The sequence below is a fragment of the Lissotriton helveticus genome, chromosome 1_2 (assembly GCF_964261635.1).
Source record: "Lissotriton helveticus chromosome 1_2, aLisHel1.1, whole genome shotgun sequence".
Classification (NCBI taxonomy): Eukaryota; Metazoa; Chordata; class Amphibia; order Caudata; family Salamandridae; genus Lissotriton; species Lissotriton helveticus.
The window spans coordinates 148,270,457-148,289,448 of record NC_136058.1 but is presented as its reverse complement, the minus strand read 5'-3'; the positions used below and the strand labels follow the sequence as shown (position 1 = coordinate 148,289,448).

Below are 18,992 nucleotides of genomic sequence, written 5' to 3'. Positions count from 1 at the left end.
GATACAATATTAGAGGACTTCCTTTATTACCACCCAAGACCAATTTTTATTATATGGGCCGGAGACTTCAATACGCATATATGTAGTAGATCCGATCAGCGCATTAGCTGGGATACTGACTCAAGTGAGTCTACGATCGCCCATTTTAATCATCAAAAATATGGTAATATTTTAAATAGCCTTCTGCTGACTTTGGATTTAGTCATAATAAATCCATTACATCTCTCTGCAGGTCAAATGCTTCCAACCTTTCAACAGTCTGGAATTACTTCGACAATCACATTTATAATTATCCTGCTAATTTTAAGAGATGTGTTAAGAATACACTGGTGCAGCTGACTGAATTTAGCGACCATGCTTTACTTCACTTTACCTTTTTTTTGGGTTTACCTTTTTTTGGCCATATTCTATTAAATCAAGATCTCTCCTTGCCCCTAAACTGCTTCCATCTAGACAAAATGGCACATTTTAAAATGGGAGAAAATTGATTCGAACACTTTTTTGCTGAACGTTGTAGGGGAAACGTTACAGTAGATTCAATCTTGTTTAGATCCACAAACAAGTAGTTCTCCAGTGGTGGTAGCTTTTAGTCAAATTTTAACTTCCATTAGAACCCACCTCTTTCATCCAGTACTACAAAATACCTCAGTGTCTACTAGATGGTTTTAGTTAAATTGCTCCAAGGCATCTAGAAACCTTTGGAAAGCCCTTAAAATACATCCTAGAAATCAAACGCTGATTAGAAATTTGAGGGCTAATGCCCCTTTCTGCATGGAGAGGGGGGTGCTCCATCCCTCGATCCTCATATAGACGGAATTACTTGGCTAACACATTTGCAGAATATATTTCATGCCCACTTAGAAAGAAATGCAATGGATACTGTGACTTTCGCTCTTGCGCTGGAGTTTTCACATGAGGAAATAGAGCTCTCGCCCTTTTTCAGTCACCCACCTTGAAGGCAGCCGATCCGGATGGTGTCCCATTGGACATATTTCTTGCAAACAAACCCTTGTGGGCACCACTTCTGACTCTAGATGTTAATGCTGTAGCCAAAACAAGCCCGCAAATCCAGCTAATTATCGCCCAATCTCCCTACTGGATAGTACAGCCAAGCTAATGGGGAGGTTGCTATTAAATAGGTTGGCGGATTGGGACCTGTGAATAACGTTTTGGCTGAGATCCAATATGGATTTAGACAGGTAAGGGGGACGGTAGATCAGTGCCTAAACCTAGCCTTAATTGGAGCTAAATATGCCTGCGCTAAAAAAGGCTAGCTCTATTTGGCCTTTGTAGACTTGTCCGCAGCCTTTGACTGCGTGAGCCACAGCAAGCTGTGGGTCGTCTTGGAGTCAAAGTCCATGGATAACTCCAGAATCCATTTTTATTAGGTAGCTATATAGAGACGCAGGGGCAGTAATCAGATACGGGACACAGGTGAATGTACAAAATCTTTTAGAATCGAAAAGGGTGTACGACAGGGTTACATTCTCAGTCCATTCCTTTTTTCGTTATATAGCAATAATTTAAGCGAAGTCCTCAGTGCTGAATGTAAGGATGTTCCAGCTGTAGGTGGTTTATCCGTGCACACCCTGCTTTACGTAGATGATGTGGTCCTTATGGCTAGAACTCCAATGACCATTCTGCGATCCATCAGTATATATTCAGAATATATGGCAAAATTGGGACTTTTTGTAAATAAATCTAAAACTTTTGTTATGATAGCTGGTACTGGAAACAAAAAAAAAACGAGTATCCCTACAATTAGATAGGGGAACCCTTGAATGAGTGGAGAGTGTTATGTATTTGGGAATACTTTTAGATGCCAAATTAAATTGGTCTGCAATGGTGTCAAATAGGACGAACCTTATGAAAAAAAGTATAGCAGCGCTGTGGAAATTTGCCTCCAATCTAGGAAAGAAACCAAGTAAGGAAAGGTGGAAATTTACCTAGCAAAATCAGTATCCATTGCTTCTTATGGAGCCTCAATTTGGGGTTCAGCACAAGTGGATATTTTACAGGCTGCTGAGGATACATTTCTAAAATATTGTTGTCAATCCCAGCCTCCTGCCCTAACATTATTGTTCATAAAGAACTAGGTCTCCCCTTTATAACTTATTCCATTAAATTAGCTGTGTTTTTACTATTTACAAGTTGGCAAAGGAAATTTGTCAAACTAAACCAAATGGGGCTTGGTGATCTAGTTACTCTTGACCAAGCATCCAGTATTAATTGGTTAGCATATGTAAAGCGGACTTTTAATGATCTGGGCTTAGCATTCTTGTACGATTCCCCATCCCACTGTTTGTCATTTCCCAAATCGAGTTTAAAAGGTATCTTCATTGCTAAGTGTGAACATGATAGGTGGCAACAAATCCAATCCAAATCTACGGTATTAACTTACCAGTCATTGCCCTCAGTGGCAATGGGACATGCCTCCTAGCTTTCCTTCATTTCTAATATGCATTGCTTCCTACTGACGAGGTTGAGACTGAACATATTCCCTTTTAATGGCTGGTTACCCGTCCCAAGTGCAATCTGCTAATTAATTGTCCATTTGTCCCTGTGATGAGTGGTCTACGCAATCGATTTCTCACATTTTGTTCTTTTGCCTATTTTATAAGACGGAGAGGAAAACATTTATTATGTCTATGCTGAGAAAAGCATGCATTCACATTCTCTATCTCTTGCTGTCGTAAAACATATAAAAGGAGTTTCCAGTGAGTTTATGACAGTGAGCTTCTTGCATTCAGTTTTACAGATTAGCAAAAGGGTTCATTCGCAAGAGGGATTGCCATACCTGAGTTATTAATCACTGAAAACGATTCTTAACGTTTTGAATGTGCAATGTCTCAGTGCAGTTGTTACTATGTCCGAAGTATTTGCCTTGCACCTACTGATTTTGTAGGTTGCAGAAGGCCACTTTTTAACATATTTAATATTTTTTAATATTTAAAACAGCTTTGTCAAATATTTTTGTTACGTATTTAATATTTGTACTTTTATGCATTTATCAAATGTGAATAAAGTTGGTTTGATTGATTGACTGTGATTTATAATGCGGTCGTGGCTTAGTGGCGTAAAACATATTTCAGAGACAATCCAAGGAGGGGTTGTGACAGAATTGGATGTTGTTGAATATGTCCTCTCTGGACCTAATAAATATCACCACTAACTTCTACAGAAACAGTTAGTAAAAGTTAGTAAAAAAAAGTTTGTAAGCATTTCGTGTTGGTGCCACCATGACCAATGCAAATCTTGGACTAAACCCACCCGGATTTCATCAATTTTACAGCAGTGAAATGACCCTACATGGTGTCGGGGACACTTTGTAAGGGTGTAGGTTGAGGGTTAAATTGTGATGTTGAACTTCCATGAATAATATTCGGCTTTTGACATGATAGTCAATCCCAGTCTGGCTAACCTGTATTGAGGACAGTGCAAGCTCTATATTACAATAGTGCTTCTCTTCCTTGACAGACAGAGAGCAAAAAGTTGAACTTGGACCCTAAGCTTCATCTGCCATATGCGGGAATCAACTCTGCCTCTGACTCTTTGTGCTTCAAGCTCTTTGAGTATTATCCAAGGAATTTAACTGTATCATCAATTTTACAATCCGATCCTACTTAAGGACTTACTTAAAATCATTGGGGAAGCCTTTCTATACAGCACGGTCGAGTGACTATCTGGATATGGAAGAGAGTGCAAGTCACAGCTAGCTTCTACTGAAGGATTCAGTTAAATAAGTTATCTTAGCACTGTTTTTTTGTTTAGCTAAATGAGCTCACCTTACGTCTGTCCAGCCAGCCACTCTTTCGCTGGGAAGTTCCACTGGTAAATAAGATGACGAATCAACGTTGTATTTTTGATGTGTAGTTAAGAAGCTATTGTAGCACCTCCTGCACCTTAAATCATACGTTGAGACTTCCTAATGGACTGGAGTGTAATTACAATTTTGACGGGCTGGCTTCTCTGCCACTAATGTGATGAAGCACCCTGTCCATCAAACGTATGGTCCACCTACTTACTCTATGTAGAGTTGGGAGAGCATCATTTTACTACCAGCAATGCCCCGCTGGCTCAACTGTGGGAAACAGACTTGGGGCCTTTAATGTAAGTATGTAATGTAAGTACTATTGAAAGTGGACGATTAGATGTAAATTTTGTTTTTCTCTTCGTGACTGTTAGAAAAAGAGTAACAATCCCAGAGTGAAGAAAATTAAAATGGCTCCCAGATCGTAGAGGAAAACGCCGATGGTTTCAAGGTCATTAGAATTTTGTTTTACAAAAACTATTCTCACTTTGGGAGTTTGTAATGTAAAAACAAAAAAAGTTTGCTGAGTGCCGGCAAGAAACATGGGCTCTGATAAACACATTTTTAGTGCCTTCAAAGTAGCAGCTGTAGCAGTGGCTTCTTTGAAAGAACAGACATTTCCACCAGGCCAGCAGCGATCTCTAACTATGGCGGCGGTAGTCCACCAGTGTGGTGAAGGTAATTGGCTCTGCCACCCTGGCGGAGAGTGGGTCACCCCCCCCAAACTATAAATGAGCCCATCAGTCCTTTTATCATAGGTGTGATGGCCAACCCCAATACAGAGTATTCCACAGCCTATACTTGGTGACTGTCCAGTCTAATGTGGGTACGGTCTAAGTGGCTCAGAAAGTGGGTAAGGTTATTGGTAGGATTACAGTGGGGTGATCAAGTGTCACAGGCTCACCTTCAACAACACTGACTGGCAGTAGGTCTGAGGGTGACATGTGAATGTCTTTCTTCAACAAAAAAAGAAAGAGGTTAGTGACTTTATATATTTCAGAAAAAAACTACCATATAATTTAGCTCCTTACCTACTATCGTGTTACGCTCTGATACCCTATTGCACACTCCATGTTAATCCACCCATGACTAAATTTGGATCAAAGAGGACCTCCAAGTGAAAGCACAAAGGGATATTGCCTAGCAACAGAATGCAAGTATGACTATATTTCAACAAACAGTTCTTCATTAATGCTTTTCCGCCCAAAATGCTTATAATAATCAGGCCTATGGGCATTCTTTTAAAGCACCGCACCATCCGATTGGTACCTGGAAGATACACGGACTTTCATTTGTGCTTAATCTTGGAACATTTAAAAAAAAAAAAAAAAACTCTTCCATCTCACTAGATATGATTTGCCTGTCATTATCCAATACCAACTGCTCAAGGAAGCCGTCCCTCAACATTTACGTTCCTTGTTGACTTGGTTGCCATAATATGGCTTCCCATTTTCACCTTCTCCTACTGGGGTTATTGGCCTGTTATGACTTTGGCATACCATCCACAGTATATATGTACGGTTTTACAGCTCAGACATAGCTGTAGAGCATTCAGTCTATGAGAAGAAGGTTTTCTACTGTGTTGGGCGATAGTTCTGTTTGGCGAGATGCATCTTATATTTCATTCTGAATTGCATTCGGGTCAGGTAGTTCTAGTGTCAATTGTGAGATTGTTCTATGTACTGGGGGTACAAATGGAGAATATCTACCTTCTGGTCCTTTCTTTCATATCTTCATCAGTCTGGCGATGTCCGGGCTCCTGGTGCGGCGCTATCCACCAGAAGTGGTTAGTCTCCTGGCCAGGTATGCAGGGGTGTTAGGATGGCACGTATGATGAGCTTGTCAGGCAGTAGGATACCTTTCAGGTTTGCCAAAGTGGTGTTGAGAAGGCAATCAATCATAGTCTCTATATAGACGGAAGAGGAGCAAGTCTGTTTGTTTCGGGTAGGAAGAGTTTCATTTTTTTTAGGAGAGAGGGCAGATATCGAGTTTTATTTGTCGATGGTAAATCTGAGTGACTGCTTTGTCTGTCAGCTCGGGAGAGAAGTTGTCTAGGATCACATGGCTAGCTAAGCTTGAATTTGTGAATGTTTTGAGCTGTTGGCGAACAGTAGGAATTTAGTTGAACTATAGGTAGGTGCTTGACATACAAGTCTGAAATTAAGGTTAGGCGGGTGTTTCATCTGTGTATTAAAGTATCTTGATATTGTCATTCGTTATGGACGGACGGGTTCCCTGTAGAGGTTGAGATCATAGGGGAGAGAATGGATCCCTGATATACTCTGCAAAGGATGCAAACATTCTTGGAGCGAACTAATCATCTGGATAAGCTGGTGGTGTCTAAAATGATATGTCAATTACTTAAGAAATATCAGAAAAATGTGTATTTCATGGGTTTGGATCCAGGTCTTGTAGTCTAGTGGTGAGTGCTGCAGCGAAGTCACGCAGGATTAGGAAGCAAGTGTCAACTTTTGTCATTATTGTGAAGGGCATCATTGAAGTACTTAAAGAATGTCCATGTCTGTGCTGTAGCATTTGCATTTGCTGTGCTGCAGTATGGTCTGAAGCTGGATTGGCAGTCCTGCACTTGTTGATCTGCTCCTGATTGAGGAGGAGACTGCCTTCTCAAAGATTTTCTGAAGAAACATAGGTGAATCATAAGGTAATAGTCGGTTAAAAGTGGTAAGAGCTTTCGACATCCAAGGTAAGCTTTCCACGGGTTAACGTCTTCTGTATTATAATCAGTGGAGGTTCTTATGAAACATATAGCTCAACTATCACAGAACACCATTCTTCACCTATTTTTCGGTTCTTCATCTAGTCTTATTTTCTTTGACCTCATGTCCCTATGCCCTTTCTGCTTTAAATCCAGCACCCTCTTATATGCCGATCTTATGATGTTAAATCAGTGCGACATTGCACAGTAAAAGAGCAGTTCCACTTCTAGGCAGCTTTACTCGACTAAGTCTCCACCACATATTTCCTCATCTGCCCCATAAAGGCTTCTGTCATTTTTGTGCACTTAGTCTTTCTCTGTAATGGTACTATCCATCACATAACTTACTGCATCACTACTAATGCATCCTCATCATCCGCCTTCACCGTTTCAGTTCCCTACAACTGGTCAAAATGCCAGCCATGATATTACAGATTCTTTGAACATAGTTCATTCAAGAGGTGCACTCGTAATCTTTACAACCACTTTTCTATCCAAGTAGTCACTCTCACCCTTCTGTTAGTGGCAAATATATCCACCAGTGGCCCACAACCTGCAAAGTTAACAGTTGGTTCCCTACACACATACTCAAGAATATTGCAGTACCCTCCATCACCCTCACCAGCTGCCCAGCGCCTCCTTTTTTATCAGTTAAGCCAACCGCATGTTTTGTAACCCTGTGTTCTAACACTACTCCCAAAAAATGATATCACACATGAATGTCTTGATGTACTAGACGGAAGAATGGCCCTAGGTAACGCTGGCAAATCACATGCATTTTGAGTGATTGTTTTTCCTAGGAATTTGGTAGAAGCAATGGCTGCTTGTTTTTTGTCGGTTTCTCTGCTGCACAGTATGGCGAACCATGCATGTAGGGTACAATCTTTACCTTTGGAAATTGAAGTAGCTCCTATTTTTATCAATAGTTCGATGTTTGCAGGGTATTCTTGGTTGAAAATGTTGCTGCGTCATTCATTCTTCCAGCTCTCCACCTTTAATAATTCGAGTTTGTCGGTTTCCTGTAATAGCAGGCAACTCGTGGGCCAAAAATCACCAAGATCCCCAGTGCTACATTTTTGTAAAAGAAAACAGCCCATCCACACTTGCTTAGTAGTGTTATTTTACGTAAACCTTTGCATTCACATGGTGAATTGTAAGAATGCCGTTGTTGGCAGACATGTTGGGTGGTTTACACCACCTAAATGATAGGAAATCGAGTTTTTGACAATAATTTGACATCTGCAGGTCGTAACAAATAAAAACAAAAGTGTCTTCCTGAGTTCCCACAGGTGTCTCGTTTAAAAAAAATTCTATGGTTGGTAGGTTTCAATAGGTGATATGTTTACCCCTTGTGCCGAGTACTGCAATCAACATGCAGAGTATAAATAAAACTCTTGAATTTGAGGGTCAAAAATGCACTTGTGGCCTGTTCCTGCCTGGCACAATATGCCAACCCACGTCGCTTTTACTGGGAAAAGTGAATGAAGTACGCTGAATTCTAGGATTTACGCTATTGGCTTTGAATTTTAGTCTTCTACTGAATGCAAATTTGAGGAGTCTGATTTATTTTTCATGTAGTAGTTTGTTTTTCAGAGCATTGTGGGTAAAACAAATAGTGCCATTTATGCAAGTCACACCTACCTAGAATTGCCCAGATATCGAGTTTTAAAAAATGTGTGGGATTGGTAGGGCTTCATGTGTAAAAGTTGCATAAGGCTGCCAACCCGTATGCCAAATATCTGTAAAATGGCACTTCTCGGTTTGACCTGGTTCCGGTGTTGGCTAAATCATTTCCTGTTCACAGTGCACAACCACAGAAGTGGAGTATTTTTATTTTATTTTATTGGGAAGCCTCTTGCAAGCCAGGAACATTTGATTGTTGTTTTTATTTGTGAGTTTTATAGAGCGCGAACTAGACCCGAATGTATTGGAGCGTTTTACATGAGCACCAGTTGCATTACAGGCAGACACATTAATTTTGTTAGGCACGGGAAGATTAAGTGATTTGCCCAGAATCACAGGATGTTGAGCGTTCCTGCCGAAACTCGAACCCGGTTCTCCAACTTCAAGGTCGACCTCTTCAACCACGAGGCCACATCATCTACCCCTTCTCGCCTGATTTTCATAATTTTTTATATTTGCTGTTGTGTCATATGTTTTTGCAAAATCTCCCTCACACTCGGAAGGCATTATTGTGTTCTGTATTTCTGGTTGGTCCAAAGATATGTAAGCTGAGATTATTCGATACAGTTTAAAACCTGATAGATTTTCTTGAAACCCAGTGCCTGTGGGTTTTATTTTTAAAAATATAGTGATGCATGGTCCATACAGAGTGAAAAATCCTGATAACGTCTAAGTTATTGGTCACATTGAGTTTTTTAACACTTTTTGTTTCCAAATACATAAGCTCTGCTTGGATAGCTTCTGATCACCAAAACTAGTGCAAAATGTAAATTGTTGAAAGAGAATCAGTGGCCATAATTATATTTAGCTATTTACTACTACCCTTCCATCCAAAGTTTTACTGTCGCCAACTCTAAATATAATTTGGAACTCCCTAGGGAAGGCAAATGATAGAAAGGCATGGTGCAGGGCTTTTGGAAAAGGAAAGATTTGGTAAACCATCAGGAAGTCCCTAGATAAGTGACCGCTCCCTCACATAGTCACATCATCCAGTGCCAGTTGTGACATGGGGGCATTCGGGATGTATGCAGTCCACATAGATTCTAGTAGTGACAGCAGAGGCCATGTAACGATAAACTACCTCAGATCATTGAAGGGACCATATACTATCCAAATATGGCCAGATTGGGTAAAATATCTAAAGCTTTGAAGAGTCCAACCAAATTTGGCTGATAAGGTTTGTTGCTTCTCTTTACCATCTCCTTCTCTTCAGTATGCTTGTTAGACCTGGCTTCCTGGGCACCAGGGCACACAGGAGTAACTGCGCTCCAATCGCATCAACTGAAGGGTTCCCTCACTGGTGTCCTGGGGCCTCAGTACTAGTGGACCCAAAACTGGATAACCAAGTACTCCTCTCCAGCACTTGACTCTCTCAGGGCAGCGAAACAGTGCAGTCTAAGGCTTAGTCAAGGAGGTGAGGTGGGGTTAGACATTCAGAATTCAGTGTAAACCATACCACCAGCTGATAAACTCTGTCCAGTCAGTACTTTACTTTTTATAAAAGAAAAGTACTTTAATACACACAAGATAATTATACTACACATAAAACTAGGATAAACAGTGAAAACCAGATGTCTCTACAACCCTCTGGGACAGAGTTCTGACCCCAAACAGTATTTCAGCGCCTAGACACCAAGCACTATAAAAACACAGTTAACATTAAAACACACAGTAAGCATTGCATATTACAGAACATGTTACACCGGGCTGCTCTCATTCCCTAGGGCCTTGATAGAAAACTTTGGATTGAAAGGATATCGTTTCAGCATATGATGTGAAGTCAGATGTTCTTGATCAGCCCCATAACCCCCCACCCAAAGCAACAGAATTGCCCTCCCGTTGTGAGTGAGGACACCGCTCTAGTGGTGTCAGGGATGTGATCACAGGTGCCTGATGTCTTGGCACAGTTTACTGGAGTCCCACTAGTCCAGTAGCCACTGGCTAGCTGTAGGAGGGTAGTGGCTGAACAGAGTGCCAGTTCACCCTGATACCCTCAGAGATCACAAAAAGAAAGATGGGGGCCTGCTTCACTGGCCTCTATTCCGAATTACTGCTTGTACAGGCTCCCACGGTGCAAGGGAGGAGCCTAGAGGGGATTTGATCTCACCTTCAAAGACTAGAATCAAGCTTCCTCCACTCTGACTCTCTTCATGTGCTGCAAGCTTCTTTCCACCAGCTTTTCTTGATGTGCCGCAAGCTTCTTTCCACACCGTGGGTGATGTGCCGCAAGCTTCCTTTCCACACTAGGGCAGCTGTCTGTAATTTTCTTGGTCCAAAGCGCAGGCTCCCCCAAGACTCACAGAACAGCTGGTCCTTAATGTTGCCAATGCCTTCCTTCCAGATGCAGTGAACAGAGTCTTATCTCCTGCCTTCACACTGCGGGTCGTGCCTGGCTATCTTCAGAGGGCTCTGGTGTGACCGCCTCGTCAGTCATAGACCAGTCTTGAACAACAGCTGACCACTCAGGCCAGACTTTTATCACCTCTGATTGATAGGCTCATCCAATCAGAGGGTCTGCTACTTTTGCATCCTGAATACACCTCCAATCACAAACCATTCATGGCGTGTTCAATGCATGGGTAAAGCATGCACCAGGTCCCTTCCTGGTATCAGGCTGTGCAACTCCCTAGAGAGGAATTTTAATTAACTCCAGCCCAGGAGGCCCTGACCAGTTGGTGAGGGTCCTCTCCACAAAGTTAGTGCAGCTAAACCCAGATAAGAGCTGAGTGTCTACCCCAGCTCGCCAGGCCTTGCCAAGGCAATAGGGAGGGGCACGGGGGAACTGAGACGTCCAACAGAACAGCTCGCATTCCTCACACTGGCTCAAATCACCATTCTTCCCCTGTACACCCACGGGCTCTCAAACATACATCAGTCAGACAAAGGCAACAGGCCTACAGGCATGGCAAACTGCACAGACTTGGTCAGGAGGGTGCCTAGGGACTCACCCCTCCTGACTATAGATTTATTGCTGCCACCACTGTCAGTCTACCACAGCCTTAATAGAGAGGGAAGTAGCCACTCTCTGAAAATAGGGGTGCACTAGGCATGCCCCCTCGACCTAAGAGCCAAGCTCTAGGGGTCTCAATCCATGTAAACAGTGAGACCCTCAGTGGACATGTATGACTGTCATGCTCACTGAGGTAGGGATCTAGAAACTATACAGTAGCTTTTGAGTGACTTGCCTGGAGATTAGCATAAGGCAGGGGAAGCACTCTCTCCAGAGACATGCAGGAGACTTTCCGTCCCAACAGTGCTCATGTTGTGTAAATTGGTTAATGTGGTTTATAATATTTTATTGAGACATTATAAAGTTTCACAAAATGACACTTTACATTTACAGTGTTTTAACTATGAATGTGGCAACTCAGCGTAAAGAAAATTATAGTCACTGCTTATTGTTGTAGAAGTTGATTTGTGGCATTTTCTCACGAGAGACACCAGTGTTCAGCATGCCTATTTAGAGGAGGCAGTAGTCTTTTGTGCTGGTGATTGGTTTCTGAGAATGAGGTAATTTGTGTGACCGTCTACACTCTTTTTTTCCAGTATGGAGGTTGGGGTGTGCGTGGAGGCCTACCGACAAGAAGGAGAAGTCAGTAGAAGACACATCAACAGTGCCTTCATGACCTTTGTTGTTTATGACGACAAAAACCAAACGCGTACCCTACCCTGTGTAAAGCCGGAACCAGAGGTAATGCTTTGTAAACTGTTACACAACTTGAAATATATGTTTGATGCTCATTTAAAATGACAATTTGTATATTTAAATGTTTAAGATGTTTCATGTAGGTCTGAAAATACCCCTTGCATACAATTCAGGGCTGTAAATGGCATCAGGAATTGTGCGATGAGTAAACCCTTTTTATGTTATTAATGGTGAACTATAATGTATTTGTTAGTGGGCTGTGGTCCTTTTTATCCTTAACGTGTATGGCCTCTGGTTTTGGTATGCTTGTCGTAGATTTGTGGTGCTGTGTCCAGAGGGGTTGTCTGGTCTGTTGCCAAAGGTACTTTATCAGACTTGCTTAGATGATTGCAGTGGGCAAGTGTGGTGGAGCCTCCCACAGATGTGTCTGCTTGTGTGATCCCTTCCCAATGCAGCATGGTGCTTCAACCCTACCCGCAGTAGGGTGCTCTAACATGTGGGTGTGCCATGCATATCTTGAGGCTGTTGACTGATGTGGTGTTCTCACTATGGAGTCCCTGTTATCATTCCCACATTGCAGCTGGTAATTACTAATCCCACAGGCAGTAACCTGTGCTTAGAATGGTTCATGATGGTGGAGATACCTGGTACCACTTGTCGGATAATGAGGTCAACATGACATCTCTCCATCCTAAGCTAACTTAAGTCACTGAGCCAAACTTTCTCAAACGTGCCCAGGGGATATGGAAGAAGCCTTCTTTGAACCTGTCAACTCGCATGCTTGGACAAGAAATATCAGGCTTTTTTTTACTGGTGGTGTTAACATCTCTGATGAGCAGTGTCCTCTGAAATGGACAAAGAGGCAAATATCTGCAGACGTATCGCAAGAAAATGTACCAATCTGCTGGGCTCTCCATGGGACATTTTGTTCACAGGTTTGAACTGTACACGGTCTTGCTCCTGGACTGTGCCCTGGAAGAATAGACCTCATGCACAACCTAGGCAAAAAAAGCTGTGGAAATGAAGCTGGTGTTCCAGGACTTGTTTTTCTGTCTTGCTGCTCATTAGCGCGATTGCACCTTTAGCACTGTTCATAGATCAACCAAAAAGACTATGGATTGCGTTAGCCAGCAAGTGGTGCCTTTATGGGCAGTCTAGATTGGTGCTGCCTTTCACCATTGTTTAGCTTTGTGACATCTTGATGTTCTTCCCATCATATACCGGCTCCTACAAAGGAAAACAAGCCAACACGGATAGTCTTCATAGTGTGTCGAGCACTTTTTAGCTTACGCCTTCACAGTGCTTTGCTTGTGAAATCTCTTGTATTTAATATATCTTAAAAGGGGTCTCTTGTCAATTCCCATAGCCAAATTACTGTATTAATTCACTTTTGTGTAGAACTTTTTTTTTTGTTACCTTCCCCTGGCTGCACCTATTTACAGTACTTCTACTAAAGCTGTTACACTGTTTACGCCCCATTCACTGTCAAGATAAGATCTCTTACCAGGGAAAGGGCAGACCGCTTCAAACTGTATGCTGAAATACTTACTTTTTATTAGTTGTGTAAAGCAACTGCTTTTGTCTTAAAACGTCTGTCGCATTTCCTAGTCCTGTCTCAGTACCTTTCTTTGCACTTTGTAGGCATTATCGGATTGACTTTATTCAACTTAATCTATTTGGTCATTATGATCAAATTCTAAATGTTGTTATAAACATTGCACGTTAAAGACAAAGCTAATATACAAGAGCTATGCTATATTTTACTACTAAACAGGCAGCCACAAGTGCAGTCACCTTGCAGACAACCGGGTCATGCAGTAGCACCAGGCCCAAAAATTGTCAGAACTCCTCTAAACACATAATATTGCTATATTGGACTACTAAACAGGCAGTCACAATTGCAGTTACCTTGCAGTTAAAAGGGACTTGATTTGAATGTTGCAGAAGGTTCAGTGGCACCAGGGCCAAAAGCTCTACGTACCCCACTAAACCCAGATTATTGCTGAAATTTAAAACTAAACAGGCAGTCACAAGTGCAGTTACCTTGCAGACAAGGACATGATTTCAGTGGTGCAGCAGGTGCAGTGGCACTGGACCCAAAAGTTGTCAGAACTCTTCTAAATACCTAATATTGCTATATTTTACAATTAAACAGGCAGTCACAAGTGCAGTTATCTAGCAAGCATTGGGTCATGATTTCAATTGTGCAGCAGGTGCAGTGGCACCAGGACCAACCGCTCCAGGCACCCAACTAAACACCAATTATTGCTATATTTTATAATGAAACCGATAGTCACAAGTGTCGTTATTTTTCAGACACAAGGGTCATGATTTAAATGATGCAGCTGGTGCAGTGGCACTGGGCCGAAAAGTTGTCAGGACTCCTCTAAACACCTAATATTGCTATATTGTACTACTAAACAGGCACTCACAATTGCAATTATCTTGCAGTTGAAAGGGGCTTGATTTAAATGGTGCAGCAGGTGCATTGGAACCGGGCCAAAAGTTGTCAAAACTCTTCTAAACACCTAATATTGCTATACTTTACAACTAAATAGGCAGTCATAAGTGCAGTTACCCAGCAAGCACTAGGGTCAATAGTGCAGCAGGTGGAGTAGCACCAGAACCAAAAGCTCCAGGCATCCCACTAAACAGGCAACCACAATTGCTGTCACCCTGCAGACAGCAGGTCATGATTTGAATGGCTCAGCATGTGCCTAAGCACTGGGCCCAAAAGTTGTCAGAACTCCTCTAAACACATAATATCGCTATAGTTGACTGCTAAACCGGCAGTCACGAATGCAGTTAAAAACAACTTGATTTGAATGGTGCAACAGGTTCACTGGCATTAGGGCCAAACGATCTAAACCCATATTATTGTTAAATGTTACTACTAAACCAGACAGTCACACGTGCATTTATTTAGCAGGTAATAGGGTCGTGATTTGAATGGTGCAGAGGTGTTGTAGCACCAGAATCAAAAGCTCTCGGCTCCCCATTAAACACCTAATATTACTATATTTTACTACTAAACAGGCAGTCACAAGTGCAGTTACTTTGCAAGACAACAGGAGCATGACGTGAATGGTGCAGTGGCACCAGGCCCAAAATTTGTCATGACCTACTCTAAACACTTAATATTGCTATATTTTACTACAATACAGGCAAATACAATTGATGTTATCTTGGTGCAGCAGGTGTAGTGGCACCAGGCCCAAAATGTGTCATGACGTACTCTAAACTCCTAATTTTTCTATATTTTGCTACTATACAGGCCAACACAATTGAAGTTATCTTACAGTTAAAAGGGGGTTGATTTGAATGGTGCAGCATGTGCATTGGCACCGGGGCAAAAAACTCTAGGGACCCCGCTAAATGCATAATATTGCTTAACTTTATTAGTAAACCGGTAGTCAGAAGTGCAGTTATCTAGCTGGCACTAGGGCCATGATTTCAATGGTGCTGCAGGTGTACTGGGGCCAAAAGGTGTCAGAACTCCTCTAAACACCAAATATTGCTAGGTTTAACTACTAAATAAGCAGTTACAAGTGTAGTTTAAACACATAATATTGCTATTATATCAATTAATTCAATTATTTTCCTCATTTAATTTTTCAAAAAATCCCTATTTGCCCGCACTATACCACTAGTAACAGCTGGAAACCAGGAAATACAAGGTACCGCTGCTGGTGTTCGCTGCGTGCGTGGGAGGCTGCGCCCGGGCCCCGCCCCTCGGAGCTGGGTACCCAGAGGTACGAGCCATAGACAGCGCCATCCACACCGTTGCTTGCCCTGGGCCGGGCGTCCTCTTTCGCCAGCCTCCGGGTGAGGGGAGCGCGGGCGTCTGGTCCAAAGTCAAGGAGGATCTTCTCCGAGACTTCAAGCTGTTAATGCCCTACAATGCTCTTTGGATCCATTTTGTGTTGAGTGATAACATCTGCTATGATCACAGCACACCATCCCTTGCAACTCTGTGAACGGTGGGGAGCCCAATGCCGGTCATCCCCATTCCTCACCGAGCTTGTTTGTTCCATGGCCCCCACACTACATGCTGCCTGCAGTCCAATAAGGACAACTAACCTTGTGCGTACCAAGTACAGGAACTTTGACATCTACCTACAGTACAGATGGATTTATGGGTTTATACGTTTCCTCCTGTACTTCAGCTGCAGTCTGTTCACCTCCATACTGTGGGTGGCCCTTTCCATCTTGTTTTGCCTTCAGTAACTGGGGATGAGAGTATTTCTCCGGATCCAATATAAGTTGTCTGTCATCCTCTTGCTGTTAGGTCATCGGCGAGTTGATTTTGCCCTCCTGAATGAGCTTCTTATTTATGGGATCCAGGTGAACATGCTGCTAGTGGGTGGGCTCGGGTGGTGTTTCATGGTTTTTGTAGATATGTAATTAAGGTAACCGCATGTAAACAAAACCTAAATATAAAAAGTTCACTTTGGTTTTAACATCTGTATATATTTGTTTGATACTTGCACTTAAAACATAGCATTTGAGGCATAGAACGTGTCAGTAATACTGATTACCATCTTTCAAATGCGGTTCCTAAAGATAGACATCAAACAGAATTCTAATCCTATAAACTTGGAAAATAGCCATCTTTGTAATGAGGGAATTGATGAGAAGAGAGAGAGAAGCTTTGAATGTTGTAAACCAATGACATGTCTGAATAAAGGTGATTTCGTCAATCAACAGCTCCATATATTGCCTTTTTTTACATAAACAAGTCATAACACTTTAACAGACTTTCTGTAACTTGTATTGTACAGCTTATTAATCACATAGGTGAAACATAATGCATTTACCAATGCTTATTTGACAATACTGGACGATTTACGGGGACAGAGAGTGTGATCTTTTCGCCTCAATGCTCTGGTAGGATAGGCAGTTACACTGCAATCTACTGCTAAACTGTTTATTGTGAACACTATTCATATCAAACCGCTCTGTAGCCAAGCTGCTCCTACAAAGATCCCATGGCTGGGCTGCGGCTTACCAATGGATTCACTGTTCAACCAGTTCATCGAGACACAATTGTCTAGTTCGCATCCTTTGAAGTGTTTAATTAAAGACAATTATCAATCTGACTCATCTAATAAAGTGCACATTAAGTCAATTTAACCTCTTTCAAATACCCTTGCTCAGCCTACTGAACGTGGGAACACGTAGAGTAATTTGTTATTACCTCACTCTCTTGCAACAGCTAATTGTGGACTCCAGTTTAGATCTAGACCCGTACTCAAATGTGATTATTCCTTCCTTGCCAGATGTTTCTCGTGTTTCCTGGCACACCTGAATCCGTTGGATTTAATAGAGAGAAATGGAGATCTCCAATGAGTGGGGCAGAAGTTTAATGGTGAGCCTAGTCTTCCAAAGCGACCGATTTCTAAGAATCTACTCCACTTCCTGATAGTCAACATTATTCATTGTTTTTGAAATATCACAAAGTGCCACTTTACTCTCGAAATAGAAGACGGTGAAATTAATGCTAAAACTATTATCTTGCCTAACAGTGTTTCACGATTAGTCCTTAGCTACATTCACTCTAGTATTGAGGACAGTGACTAATTAAAAATTCTGATGTCTCAGATCATAGAATGAATTCCCAGTTATGAAAAGAATACTCCTTGCATAAGGCTGTTTATTGATTAATTATCTGTATGGCTATAGTGCTGGTAATGTCAAAGACTAGGTGGATTCTACGGCAGACACCTTATCACTGTACAGAGAAGTCCTTTATCAAACTTTATCTAACTTGTGTGTCTTGAAAACAAACCATGGCGATTCTATGTTAGAGATGGCTGAGTCGATCGATTACAATTCTCTTCTGAATCCTTCGCCTTTTCCATCTAGTTGAAACCATCCTGGTGAAAAAAACTGTGATAAAACCGAAAAATACACTGTCTTTGAATAAATTGAAGCAAGGCACATCATTAGTACAAAACATACAAACTGGGGGTAAGAATAAAAAATTGCCTATCACCAAAAAAGTGCAAACCAAAGTCTGTGTTATCAACATATTAATGTTAATGAACAAATTAGAGAGATACCGATTTTGCATAAACCCCGACAATGTCACTTAAACCTGGGGCAGAAGAGTTTGTTGGACCTTTTTCGGAATCCGGAAATCGAAATGATGATACCAATACATTAGGACAGCACATAAAGGGGAAAAAGTAATGATTCAAACTAAAATTTGGGATGCTGAGTGATTTTACAAAATAAAGATTAACTATGCATGGGCAACTGTTTTCAGCTTCAATCTTGAATTTTGTACATTTCTACGCATTCAATGTGCATTACTTGGGGGCACATTAGGATGGCGGGGGGCTTTGCCCGCCCGCCACCCTAGCAGAAATCAGGACCGCCCGCCGAAAGGGCGAGGGTCCCGACATTGGCATTAGGATGCGCCCGCCACAGTGGCGGGCGCATTCCTCAATTTAACATTGTGGCGGGCGGTGCTCACTGCACCGCCCGCCACAATGTTTAAAAACAAAAGCAGCCTTTGCACATTTGAAGCGGCAGGCACTGCGCGGTGCCTGCCTCTTCGATTATGCAAAGGCAGGGGGGTACCACAGGTACCCCCCGTGTGCCACACTCTGGGGGCCCCCAGGGGGCCCCCAGAGTGAACACCGCATGCCTTTCCGTGGCGGCAAAGCCCATAGTAATATGGCGGGCGGTGTCTAACAGACACTGCCTCCATGTTACTCGTTTTCCGCCCCGGTCGAAAACAGGCGGGCGGTGTTTTTCACCGCCGCCTTCCCCTCCGCCATCCTAATATGGCGGGGGGGATTTGGACTTGCGATGTCGGGCGGTTTGCCGCCACCAGGCCGGCGGTGGCCACCGCCAGCCTGGCGGAGGCAAACCGCCCGACATCGTAATGGACCCCTTAGTGAATGATCCTTACCCCCAAACCATGATCTTTATGGAAATTCTTTTCACAGATCCGGAATTTTTTTCTCAAATCATAGCCAATGTTCCAAATATTTAAGTTTATTCTACCATTATGACAAACTTAATGCTCGTGTTTGGTCGCAGAAATGATGGTCTTTATTACATTTCCGTTTCAAGTGTTTGCAGTGGCTTTTAATTTAGAGTCCAGCATCTTTTCAAGGACATGATAT

The 18,992-nt window shown here is 42.3% G+C and overlaps 1 protein-coding gene and 1 pseudogene across 3 annotated transcripts in view; both read left to right on the top strand.

Moving 5' to 3' along the window:
- Positions 1-18,992, top strand: part of ACOT11 (acyl-CoA thioesterase 11) — a 437,309-nt gene that overhangs the window by 174,725 nt on the left and 243,592 nt on the right. For all 3 annotated transcript variants that reach the window (XM_078670317.1, XM_078670310.1, XM_078670324.1), the window contains one exon: positions 11,757-11,901. In XM_078670317.1, the coding sequence (XP_078526443.1) occupies positions 11,757-11,901 (145 nt within the window). The remainder of the gene's footprint in view (positions 1-11,756; positions 11,902-18,992) is intronic.
- Positions 15,843-16,270, top strand: LOC144807795 (transmembrane protein 250 pseudogene; annotated as a pseudogene).